The sequence below is a fragment of the Coturnix japonica genome, chromosome 7 (assembly GCF_001577835.2).
Source record: "Coturnix japonica isolate 7356 chromosome 7, Coturnix japonica 2.1, whole genome shotgun sequence".
Lineage (NCBI taxonomy): Eukaryota > Metazoa > Chordata > Aves > Galliformes > Phasianidae > Coturnix > Coturnix japonica.
Window position 1 is genome coordinate 3,621,301 of NC_029522.1, and position 13,787 is coordinate 3,635,087.

At 43.0% G+C, this 13,787-nt stretch overlaps 1 protein-coding gene across 3 annotated transcripts in view; it reads right to left on the reverse strand.

Annotated features, from left to right (window-relative positions):
• Positions 1 to 13,787, reverse strand: part of TRPM8 (transient receptor potential cation channel subfamily M member 8) — a 94,039-nt gene that overhangs the window by 63,028 nt on the left and 17,224 nt on the right. For 2 of the 3 annotated variants that reach the window (XM_015867771.2, XM_015867770.2), the window contains exon 2: positions 12,031 to 12,350. Coding sequence is in view for 1 of the 3 variants with exons in the window: in XM_015867766.2 (XP_015723252.1) it covers positions 6,358 to 6,424 (67 nt within the window). In the remaining 2 variants the exon portion in view is untranslated. Of the gene's footprint in view, positions 1 to 6,357; positions 6,901 to 12,030; positions 12,351 to 13,787 lie in introns of those variants that run through there. The other variant, XM_015867766.2, reaches the window with a different exon arrangement.

Here is a 13,787-nt window from a genome sequence, read left to right on the forward strand (position 1 = left end):
TTCGTGGATTTGGTATTAAAATGCCCTTCACCGTCTGGGTACCATTTGACCACAGAGTTGCAACTTTTAGTCCATTGCCATGAAAGCCAAAACCCCAAGTACTCTGGTAGGGCAGCTACATCTGCAACACACAGGACTACAGAGGCACCTCCCCATTCCCAAATCCCATAGGCATGCAGGAGATATTTGGCTCTGACAGCCAGCAATAGGTAAGCACTAAGAACAGATGATGGGAATTAATTCTGGCTACGGACAACAAATACAAAAATAACTTTGGGCCCTTTTTCATATGTTTTGCCATTGACCTCCTGTAGAAAACACTCTGTGGCGATGCATTTTATCTTGGTGTTTAGGGTGAGGTTTGGACTATGAAAGGCTAAGTCACCTTTACCTTATACTACTAACCAGTTTATCCCAAAGATGATGGAATTTCTAGAAAGAATTAAAAGCAGCACAACATCATGACAGAGGCTGAGAGCCAACATTTGCTAGATTGGCTGCTATCCTGCCAGACTTCTGCTCAGGTTAGAGGAAATTGTTGGGAGCTGGAAGCTGGAGACTGACATTAATTGAAGTGAAATACTCCACATTCCTTACGTTTCTTCCTAAAACCACAAGTATTTTCATCTTCCTAGAGCTTCTTTGTCCTGGCATGACACCCTTTAAGTCTCAATCCCAAAAGTCATGTATTTTAGCTTGGGTCAAAGATTGGCAAATCAAGATGCAGTCCTCCCAGTATGACTGCAAAGGCTAGAAAGTCACCAGAGCTGACTGGCAAAGAGAAATGACTCAACATTTCTGTAAGAGTACTGTCACACAGTGTTTTGCATCTGTAATATACAGATAGCTGGCAAAGTAGAACAAACAGCCCTCTGTCTAAAGGCCAGATAGTTAAATCATTTGTCAGCCTGGAAGTTCAAATGTCCTTATTTTACACTGGTGACAACAACCGAATGGGTAATGGAGGCTTGACCTACTACATGAGTTGCTCTGTCTCCCCTTTCTCTGAAAGAAAATCTTGAGACAAAAAGAGTCACCCACCAGAAAGCATACCAACCTTCTCAAGTCAGAGCTTGACTTGGAAAGGCTTTCAGAGCCTTTAAGTTTTACCATGACCATATTACATATTATTGCTTCTAGTTATTATTAAATCCACCAGAACCTCTTCACACACAAACCTCAGTCCCTAATCCAACACTTCATGATCAAAACATAATCCTTATAACTCATGGAAAGACCATCAAAGACCACGTTAGGACACTTGTTGTCTTAGTCACTTTGAATGAAAGAAAGTACTTAGCACAAAGTCAGGCAGCATCTAAAAACACTGCCGTGCTATAAATCATTACTGTTGAATCTTGTGTTTTTCCTGTCGTAACAAGGTCATTTCTGAAAAGTTCTTAGAATAGGAATGTGGAGTTTAAAGGGCTTTGTGCTCCAGCTGACAAGGCTGTTAGAATCCAGTGAACCGTAACTATTGTGTTATACACAAGCTAACACATAACTATTTATTCCCCAAAAAGGCATACGTTGCACCAAAACCAGCCCAAGGAAACCACAGGGCTGCTACATCAGGACAGGAAGCAAGTAAACCTCAGTCTCAAGGGAGCTCTGGGAACTACCAGCAGTTCTCTTACTCTTCAGTTTCATGACTGTATTTCTCTAGCAAGTATTTTCCTTCTGAGTGCAGACAGGGATAGTTCTTGCTGTGAGGTGAACATCTGGGTGAAGCAAAAGCTGTTCTCTATATAACCGAGCCAGCAGAACAGGCTGTGCAAAGGGGACTGGGCTGCAGCCTATCCAGCTTCACAGACACGGGGCAGTGACTAGCAGATCCTTTTGTCTGCAGAAATCATTTGTTATCCCAGATCTTTAGTCCCACAAATCTAACTTTCATGTTAAATCTGACTTCAGCAGGAAGAGCACAGCACTTCACCAGCATCTGGACATCTGGCACGTCACATTTTCCCCAGTGAACTTGCTGTTTTCTCTACTGTCCCACCAAATGAATCCTACCCTGAGAATGGAGACAGATCTTCTTTCTGGAATGAAAAACAATCTGGCATTTTTCAGGATAAGGTTTATTGTTGTAGCTTCATTTCCTGTTGGTTGCTCTTTCTTCCCCAGCTCTCTTCTGCTCAGTCTCAGTTGGTCTGCAGATTTTACCCATGACCTGCTCTGACCTGCTTTCCATCCTCTGCCTCTCAAACTGCTTTGCAGTCATCTCCTCCTCCTTCTAAAACACAAAAAAGCCTGTAACAACCAAACAGATCTCTCAGCAGCAAAGCATGCAAATTTGCATTTAGCAAATTAACTGTAAGCCACATAAGTCCACAGCTCAGGAAACCCATCTCTGCCGCTCGTCTGCCATCCTCATGCCAATGATTCTCTGCCGGTCCTTATCCTCCAGCCACACCTCCGCTTTCTGCTGCCTTCCATACCATCCATACCTTTTTCACAGAAGCCTAAATTGATTTTTCTAGATATGTCTTCTGTCACTCAGGAGGCTAATTAGTGTGCTCTTACCAACCCACGCACCGGCCCTGGGGCCACTGAGGGCAAGCAGTATGGGGACGTGTTCCAGCCACTCCTCATTGAAACTGAACTGTTTTTTAATGCAGTCAACTGTTAGATACAGTTAAAATAACCATATCTGTTCAGAAAGGAAAACTTCCCCTCTAAAACTGATCTGCTCGCTGCAATGCTACTTATCCTAGCTCACTACTAATAACAACCTATTTTTGCCTCCCTGGACACAAAAAGCACAGTATGCCCTTCCTCGATCTGTTTTCTGAGTCATTAATACATCCAGACTATAAGACAAAAGCAAATATGTGACCACAGCCCATCCTGGGCACTCTGTTTAGTTTCATTTGGGGTCTTTCCTTCCATTCACCATCCATTCCATTTTAAAGAGGTGGTGGCTTCACTTCAGCATATTCCATTTCTCGTTCACACTTGAGATCCTTGCTAGCCTTCCTTGGGAACAAGCAGAAGAATCTCATGCTTCTGCTCTGGCATTTTTCTTGCCCTCTCAGCTGCAACACACACTGTTGGTTCCCTATTATCTTATGGAAGCCATGCAGTTATCTTTGTTTTTAGAGGAAGTTATCTAACATTTCCCTCCCCCCATCTGCTGCCATCATCCTTCTCTACGCTTGTACTTCTCTGTCTTCCTTTCCTTCTTTCCTTTATTTTCCTTTATAAAGCACAGTGCCCACAGACGGGAAAAGATTCCCAACACAAGCTGTATTGTAGGCAGTACAGACTCATGCAGCTGATAGTGTTGACTGATAGAACGCATCACCAGAGCACATCATCCAAGGACAGACAGAAAGTCACACACGTTGCATGGATGGTTAACGAGATAAAAGCAGGTCAGATGTTGGGACTATGAGCTGCAACACTTTCGCATCTTAGGGTCACCTTAACCTGCATTGTTCATGGCTCAGCAGCTTCTTTGAAGCCCAACCAGAGAGCCTGAGCTGTAACAAGAGCCCATTTATGACACAGAGGAAGGCAGCAGCTCTGTGTGTGCCGTGAGTGCTTTCTTACAACACAGATCATGACAGCTCCATGTATTATTTTCACTACACAATTTTTATAGCTTCTCTTCTGCACTCTGAACTGACAATAAAAGCCTTGCTCCTCTTCTCCGGCCATAGATCAAAGCCAGGACAAATGTTCTTATTTGCTTATGCTCCTACCAGGCTGCTGGGAGCCATAGAGACCCACAGAAACCCTACACCTGTAGGAAGGGCCATTAGCACAGCAGTGTCCTGTGTGCCCCATTAGTGTCACCTGTCACACTGAAGCATATGCAGATTTGATCAAAGTTAGATATGGAGCAAGAACCCACAGTATGTGGGGATCCTCTGCTGTCAGGGTGTTTGGAAATAAAGAACAATAACTGAGTCGCTTATTCTTTTCCTGCCGAGTCCTCAAATTGCTCAATTAAATTCTCTTAATGCCAAATTATATATATATATATATATATATATATATATATATATATAAAATAACACACATATATATATATATATGGGTTATGAAATGAGCCAGGCCTGAACTTTGTTGAGCCACAGGCTAAGCACTCCAGCTCAATGGTCCCACTGTTTACAGCTATGCTTCTGCACAGCATAGCTCAATTGTTTCTTTTTTTTTTTTTTTATAACAGGGAAAATATGATCTCCAGAAGCAAGGTCAGACTTGATAGGGAGAATACAGAGCTGCAGTTTGCATCTGCAGGGAGAAAACAAGAAAAGCCAAAGCTCAGCTTGAGTTGATGCTGGCCACTGTGGTGTCAGACAGCAAAGAATGTATGAAATGGCATAGGATGTTTGTAACTAGTAGAGCAAGACTTTCCATCTTTGGTTGCTGTTGTAAGAGAACAGTTGTACTGGGTGCATATTAGTTAAGAAGTCCACAGGTTATTCATGTCACAGTACTAAAGGAGTTAGTAGATGTTATAGCTGGATTTCTCTCAGCAATTTAGTGAACATCTCAGGAGTCACTGGAGGTCCTTGCTGACTGGGAGCTGGGCAGTGCTATGCTCATCCACAAAAAGGGCACAATAGACAACTCAGGAAACAACAAACACATCAGTTTAACCTCAGTCCCTGGAAACGTTACAGAGATTATCCCGGGGGATACTAAAAGATTTATTCTCTGCGTGCCTTTTATCAGGCATGGGTTGATGAAATCTAAGTCCTGCCTTAGTAATGTTACCTGCTTCTGTGATAAGGTCACCATCTTGGTGGATAAAGGGCAAGGGGTGGATATAATCATTCTGGATTTCAGTGAGGCCTTTGATACCATCCCTCACAGCATCCTTCTGGACAAATTGTCCAACTGTGAGATAAATAGGTTCACACTATGCTGGGTAATGAACAGGCTCAACAGTAACCCTCAAAGGCTGATAGTGTGTGGAGCTACATCCAGTCAGCTGTGTTCCTCAGGCTCTATCCTAGAGCCAGTTCTGTTCAACACTATTATAAATTATCTAGATACAGGACCAGTGTTTCCTTAGCAAGTTTACCAATGATACTGCACTGGGATGTGCTGCCCAGACCCAGGAGGGATGAGAGAACTTGGAGAGATCTAGATACAATGAAGCAATAGGTAATCATCAATAGTATGAAGTTCTGACAGGGATAAATGTCAGGGTCTGCACCTGGAAAGGGGCAGTGCAAGACAACAGGCATTTGGATAATGTCCTTAATAATATGCATTGACTTCTGGTTAGCCCTGAAGAGGTCAGGCAGCTGAACTCTATCCTTGCAGGTCACCTGCAACTCAATATATTCTAAATGTTGAAATCTTTGGAAATTCAGAGCAAAGAAAGCACAAATCCTCAGCCACAAACACATGGCAAGTCCTGCTCAAAGTGCCTCTACAAAGTAGGTCTGGGGCTTAGTTCTCAGCTGGCTCACAGGAAAGCATGCCTTTATGTAAGGATCAGAGAACATGGAGACAGGAGGTAAGGTCTTTAAGAACTTAAGATAACAGTCCTGCAGTTAAATCAGTACTTCCAAGACTGGTATATTGATAGTCACTTCTGTCAAGGAAATTATTCAAGTAAAGTACTGCAATAGAGTCACTTAACCTTTGAGGGACAATGCATACACCGTAGGGGTTCATATAACATCATGTTGAAATACCACCTCTATATCCTGCTATTCCTTCCACTACTGTTTTCTTCCAGCCTACAAACAGTTAAGACCTGCTTTGATTTGGCTGCCATTACCACCTGAAGTGTTACTTTGGCTTTTGGAGAGCCCAGTTCCACTCCTCAAGCTGTCAGCTAAGCAAACAATTACCCCGCTTCCTCCAATCGTTTGGAACAGACCCTGGCAGTTCTGTGTGTCAGTGCAGACTATTTTTCTTCTGAAGCAATTAAAAGCTCTACAACTCCTAAAGAGAGAAAAAAAAAAAGACAATCCCCTAATTAAGTTTCCAGTTCCAAGCAAATAAAAAGAGGCAAAAAGCACAAGAATAGTGGAATTATACAGAAGAATACTTCTTCCTTTTTGATAAATTTGGACAAGTTTGATACTACTGCCTGTTTCTGGATGCATCTGATTGTCTCTAATATCAACCATTCAGTATCATAAAGCTAATAAGTTACTTAACTTCTCAGGCATTTAGCAGCAGTTTTCATTTGTTGCTGGTAATAGTTAGGAAACATCAGTTTCTAGTACAAGCCTTCTCCTTTACATCAAGTGATAACTTAGCAGTTGCCCTTTAGCTGTACCAACATCCCTCTGTTGATAAGTAGCAGCATGCACTAATTAAAGCATCCTCAAATCTTCCACGGATTGGATGGATTGCAGATAACCACTTTCACTTTAAGCTTACATTTCCACTGGAAAACAGAGCTATGAGTTGTCCAATGCTGCCTGCCCCGGGGCTCCTCCACACACATCTTCAGCGTGATTCAGCAAGGGGATATTTCAGAGCTTCCTCTTCAGAGGGAATAAACAGGTTGCAGTCCTCCTGCAGGTTGATGCAGTCCAGCCCAATTCAGCTTGGGGTTAAACAGGGCAAATAACAGTAGTTATCTCAAGCTGACACTGAGATGCTTCTCCTCTGCAGAAGACAGCTCAAGTTTGGATTTATATTTAGCAGCATTCTGGTTTCCACTGAAACTGGAACGAGCCTTAATTTTCTTCTGTCAGATTGGGTAAGAAAGACGCACCGCTCCTTGAGCACGAGGCATTCATGCTGCCAGATTGAAGCTTTCCTTAATCTCCTCAGAGAAGTAATTATACAGAGGAACCACTTGAACTCCTCTGAAACCGCGAGGTCCTTCAGTGGCACGCAGCCAAATTCTATAAAGCCTATCACTATAAAGACAAATGTATTTGGTGAAGGCTCCTGCTGATATCAACATGAGACACCAGAGAGGCTGGGGGGTAAAAACTGCATGTGCAGCTAGAATTAAAGCCAGCTCCATGCGGGAGGAGCATAATGAACCATGAAATACTGCCAGCTCCTGCGTCCTGTTTGCATCACTGTAGTTTTCCACATAACACACTGACGTGCTTAGTTCCAAAGCAGTTTATGGCAGTGTTAGAAATTTGTCACTGCCTTGTTCTGTTTGGAGCTGTTAGGACTGACACAGCATGCTTGGTGTGGATTGACAGACATCTCCCAGCACTTGGTATATGGGAATGGAGAAGTTACGGGAGCATCCATTCGTGTGGTACCAACTTCCTTCTGGTCTTGGAAGAAGGAAATATGTAGTAGATAAATGTGGATTAGAAGCCTTATTTCTCAGGCTGACCATCAGAGCAATGGCTTAGCAGATCAAGGTTTGTCTGCCATCAGGGACTCATCGGTACAGACACCACATGTAAGGTCTGCTTATGGCAGGGCTTATCTATGGCAGTCAGTGCTTCCCAGTGACTTTTTAGCTATGAAGACATCTACAGCTCCAGTTCTCCTTGCTGAAATAAGACTGAATCACTGTCCTCAAAGAGGCTTAAGAGACCGCATAGCCCCCAGTGTACATCAAAACCAAAATAAATCACGGTGATGCTTTACAGCTCAGCAATCTGGCAGCAGGGTTTGCAGGCTCCTGCAAGCATTTCAGCCGGGCTCATTCAAATGGGAGTTGTTAGCACAGGGTATCTCAGGTTCATGAATCACATCTCTTTTTGAGAGATACGCTGCCATAAACCTCAGGCACTGCAGTGCAAGCTTTAGGTGAACTGCTGTGGTTACATGAATCACTGTGCTGCATCACCAGCAAAGAACTCGAGTTAACCTCAGCTTCCTGAAGGGCTCCCTAGAATGCCAGTTAGCATATGAAACAGAAGAAAAATACACCCTCCAGAGTCCTGAGCAGCAGTTAATACTAACCAGTGACAGTAAATGAGTGGCATTCTAGAGGTTTTGGTAAGGGAGCCCAGTTAATGGCTTGAACCACAGCAGACAGAGGCTGCCATGAGCTGAACTGGAGGAGAGCCTGCTGTGACATCGCACCTTACCTACATCAGTACATCAGTATACGTTACCTACGTACATCAGTACCTACACAGGTACTGAAACCCTGAGGCATGTCCTCCTCCTGAGGGTTGCACTGTTTAGAGTCCAGGACTCGGAGCCGAAGCACACTCTGCTGTTCTGGAAGCCAGGCTTTGCTGCCAGGGTTTGACTTTTCTTGCTTAGCACAGTGGTTGCTTGCCTGCACAAAGCTGAGCAGCTGCAGTGTATCTGTCAGACTGGTTAACAAATCAAAAGCAACATATAATATAGCATTTCAAATACCACTCCTTCTCTCCTCTTTTAGTTCCTAGAACTGCTAGGCCGCTTTTCTACTGCTAGCTGGCAGTGCCCTGCAAGCCTCCTGTGACCAGGCCTCCTTCTAAACTACATCTGGTATTTAACAAACAGTAGAAAAATGGCTCCAAAGCTTTAGTGCGTTGGAGGCTAAATAGCCAGACATGCAGCCAACTGTGACAGCTTTGGGGACACAGACTACAATAGTTCTTCCTTGGTAACTGGAGATCTATGCACAGTTCCAGTCTTACCTATTAGGCACATCCTCAGGGTCAGGTCTCTCCGACCTGTATCCAAGTCTGCCACTGCATGTAGCAATGAGGCACCAATCCCCCTTTTCAGGGGATGCTGTAGAAAGGCAGGATATCACTGATCTAAGGCCTTCCTCTAAATCAAGCCCCACCAGGACACCTAAAGGAGCCAGCAGACAGGACACTGAAGCATTAGGATGGAAGAATCAAGCTTTTGCAAGATGCTTGCAAAAAACAATCTAAGGATTTGGGAGGTTCTGCGTGCACAGAAACCCACCCAAATCCATCTGGGCCTGAATTTGTATTTATGAACATACACAGTCACAATTGTATTTTATTTCCCCCGTGACCAGGCTTGCTGCATCTCGCTGATGCATAAGCAGGCTTTCCACCACTATTATGAAACAAATTATTTCATGCATGAACAGCACTAAATATCAGTTCATGCTCTGAGCCATTCTCCTCTACTGACATATGTGCAGCCCAATCGTTCCGCATCGCAAAAGGAATATTTGCTCCACGAACCACTGATCAGATAAAGCAGTAAATGGATGAGAGAAATAACACATACAACATCAGCACTGATAGATTTCCCATTATTCTGCACCCTTTGCCATGGGAACCCCCCTCAGTGTAAAAACAGGGCTACAGGGCAAGCAAAAGGGCTTCAACATCTCTCTTTGCATCCCAGCATCACAGAGCATGTGTTTCTCCACCCGGCATAGCCACGTAGCTCTTTACCCATTAAGACAGTTATGTAAAAAGGAATGAATTTTGACCTGAGCAGCGCTGGCCACCTCAACTAGTAAATATCCACAGAAGCATCATCTACTGACATAAGAATATTATAAATAGAAATATTCCCTATAAGCAGCTTGTGACTAAGCTCACTTTTGAGCTAATAACTTCCCATGGAGATAAACTCGGCAGGAAAGCTTGCAGAGCTATAAATACCCAGAATTCATTAACAGATCTTTTTTGCTGCAAAAAATTCTTTTCCGGCTGTGCCTCATGACACTGGTGCTCCCAACCCAGTCTTGTTTCAAAAGCTGCAATTGTTTAACGTCCAGATCCAGCTGCTCTCAGAAATCCACAGGAAGAAAACATTGGGGCAGTTTGGGAGAATAAGACATTATTCCAGTGCCAAAAAACCAGCCACTGGGTCCAGTGAAAAATAATGCATTTGAAGGACCTATGAATTTGTTCTGTGGGTATTGCAGTAATGAGAATCAAGGATTTATACTCAATTCCTGTATCTGCTCTGCCCAGATCTATTTCCCGACATTGCTCTGCTGAATTGGATGAGTACTGACTGATGGGGATCACTGGAACAACACATCCTATGCAGGGATGTGTTTGCTTCCCAGTGCTTACCCTACAGCAGGAGTTTGTGAAGCACAATCTCTCACTTAAAGGTATTCTCTTGTGTACACACCTTGATGATCCCTTGAGCAAGAGCTTATCACGTCTAGTCGAGCTTGAATTCTTTTTGTTACATTGGCACAACCCATAGGAACCCAAGACATTTTATTATGTTGACAGCTAAAACCAGAGTAGAGCATTATGCCTAACACTGGTTTGGCCTGGGATGGAATATAATTTCTTCATAAGAATTGTTTGGTGCTGTGTTTTGCATCTGTGAATAAAGCAGCACTGATAACACATGGATGGTTTAGTTGTTGCATTGACTGATATCCAACTGTTGCCTTGGGTAAACCTCATGGCTGAATTCCTGCTCACTAGTTCAGAGCTAAGGGCAAGGGCAGCAAGTCAGCCCAGGCGACTCATACTCAACTTCTAGTAATCCATCTTGTTCACTCTGCTCTTTAGGCCTCACCTGAAGTTATTAAAGCATCATTACCCAAATACTGAATTTACTAAAAGTCAGAGGCCAGTAGCTCTTTGGTTCAGATGCAGTACCTAACTCCAGCTGCTGGCAACTTTTCCACATTAAAGTCAGTATTGCAATGCTTTTCAGACACTCAAGATTTCACTTCTCAAGTCACGCTCGGCACCAAGGATAAGAGGATTTACAAATATTTTGTCGTGAAGGTTTAACAAAAGCCTCAACTCTATCCATCTCAAATAAGGCTTTTGAGAACTATATTTCAGGAGTTAGAAACAGCTTTTGAATTATCTTTTTACAGTATAAAGTTAATGAAAGCCCAAAACGTTTCCACTTATTTCACTACAGAGGACTTCATCTACATTCCATTTAGCTGAATCATCTCCAAGCCTTCCACCCACACCGGGCACGCAGCCTACACAATTTACATGTGTGTTGGTAAAAGGTGAAAAAAACCTCTTTGCCAGACAAGTTTCCTCATTCATTTCTCATAATCTCTTCCCCATGTGCCCAATTTTGTTATGACACGCTGAAGGTAAAAAGAGATGTTTAGAATTCTATCTCCTGAAGACTTAGCTAAATGTAGCCAAACCATGTTTTTATTGGTTTTAGTTGCAGGAAAAATGGGCATCTTCACTCATTATAGCTTTTCTATCGAATACAGAAGCACTTTGCAGAAATGATCATCTGATTGCATGCATTTATGCATTTCATTCTTTTCCAGTGACAATCATCCCAATAGAGCAATGGTTGCTTACTGCAGTTTTCCTGCCTAACTGAAGCACCTGAATTGCAAGTTGCAAGCATACAGAGCTGTATATATCTCAGACCCCAATATGTTAACGATGCAGTAGTTGTCTCCAAGTCCTGCCCTGCAAAGGGCCCTCAGTGATCATACAGAAGCAGCTGTCTGATAGCACAAGTGAAATCAAGCAGTTCATGTTATTTATTTCTGGTCTCTGACTATATTCCATCAATGCCTACTGTATGAGGCTCAGGGGATGAGCTTATCAGTAAGACCAAAGAATGGCATTTCATTTTACCTGCAGTGCTTGTCGTACAAGTACTTAAAGCCAATGGCTTTAACAGCTGCTAGATACCCAAGGCACAACTGAATTCATCCTTAGGTTCCAAAGAACAACATCCTTTTTTTCCAGCAAGATATCTGAGGATACAACAAGGCATTTGTTTATGGCAATCCTACCCAAAGCTGACAATTTGCATGCTACCTGCTTTGCATTCGCATCTGCTGCTGGTTGAATAAATGCTTCCAGAGCTCTGCCCACCCTAACACATTACTCTGCATCCTAACCAACCCCCTCCTTTCCACATTATTTCCTCTACCTGCACTCTATTCACAGCCTAGAGTAATTCTGCATGCATGCTGGTACCATTCTTTGGCATTTAGAGTCACTCAGCTCACCATCTATGTTCAAGAACACTGATTTTGTTAACACAAAACAATACTGCAAGAGAAGCATTGGGGCAAGGCAGACAGTACCAATAGAGCCAAGTACTCTCTAGGAAGCAAGTTCTGTTGCCAACTCATATTCTTCACTTCAAAGTTTACAATCCTAAAAGCATTTGCAGCCAAGCATTGACAACTAAGTTCCCAGAGCAGTCATAACTACTTCAGCATTTTGTACTTACAGCTATAGCTTCATCTTGCCACTCCAGCTTTTATCTGTCATCTCACAGGAAACTGAAAGGTCAGACCCATCTGCTTCTTTTGATCCTTTTCCTGCCTCTTCTGAGGGAAGGAGGGAACGTTCAAGTTGTCCCGTGCTGTTCTACTCATTGCATATCCACCTCTTGTAACATTCCCACTTGCTTCAGTTTCCCACTTCTCCTCTTGTTCTCCTCGGTGTTGTCCAATGCTCATGGGTGCTTTCACGGCTGAGTGGTGTCTGCACTGAAGTTGCTCATTGCTCTCAGCAGCTGCATGGGACCAGGATCTCTTTCACAGTCTCCTGCAATTACAGAAGCCTAAAATGAAGTACCAAGTCAAACAGCTGTGCTGCAGAAGAAAGCTCTGGATACCTGATAATCTTCAATAATGGTAACCATCATATTCTGAAGATCTACACTCCAGGTGAAGTCTTTAAAGGTATATCTAATGGTTTTATTCTCACTTGCAAGTAAGAAGCATATCTAGAGAGAAACCTGTCAGGAAAACAGGCTAGAGTTCTAGAGAACATCAAGGATCTTAGTGACCATCAATGATCTGTTCCTGAATGTGGACTAGAAACACATGCTTGTCACATGTTACTTTGCACGCCATGCTGGATGACCCTCCTGTTATGTCAAACAAGGAAATAAAACAACCTGGGGTTAACAGTTCTTATAAATACCCTCCATCTACCCAAATTAACAACCATTGCACTAAAGAGCCTCAAGAGACAGCTGTGAGCTACAGTTCAAAGCTTCCCCCACGTTGTGCAGCAAGACCTCCCGCCCCCAGGTCTGGGAAACCCTCTCAGTCAGGGCTTGCTCTCCAGAACAGTCCTTATTTACAAGCAACCAGAGCCTCATGGAGAGGTTACTAAAGGCCATCTGTCTAAAGAATTCTTGTTTATATTCCTCTCGCTTTATCCTTAGGAAAAAAAACAGTTCATAAAGGCAGAGGTATTTAAAGCCTGACCCATCTTCCATCATCCCGCTGGAAGCTATAATCTGTCCGTGCTATCTCAACTGATATTTGTGCAACTGATTACATTGTCCAAACAAGGGATTATGATCCCAGTTTGGGGGATAAGCAGCATGAATGGAGGATGGCTGAACAGATCTGCTATTTTTTTTTTTACTCTTCAAGTAAGATTCCTCGAAAAAAAGGGGGAGAGAAGAAATGCATCTTACACAAAGGGCAGTTGTTTCCAAATGGAACATTGCATGTTTTTCCATTAAGTATGAGCTGCTCGAGCTGTTGAAGAATATTTTATTGACAGGTTTGTTAATGCGAAGCCCGGTTCAAGCACTGACTGCATGATGAAAATAAGGCTAGCACAAGCCACCCTTTTGTCTTTTGATTTTCTCCTTTCTCACACACTGGATGAATCAGAATATTATCTGCCAGTTTTTATCAATATTGGATGAATATTCCTGTGTCTCTCACATAAAAGAAAGTTCCTCATACAACTTCTCCATTTCTTCATCCAAATACAGGGCAAGATGTGCCAGACTTGGCTTCCTGGGCACTGACCCAAGAAATACATTTGGTCCATGACATAACCTTTGTCACACAGCTTTGGAGCCTTTAGAAGACCAGACAGAATCGGGAAAACAACTGCACAATAAGTCTCACAGGATAATTAAGATAAAAGATTAACAAGCTCTGGACATTTTACCTTAGGGTCTGGCCAACTGAAGAGAGCTATCATCATCCACAGCATGTTTGAAACCATTCAGTG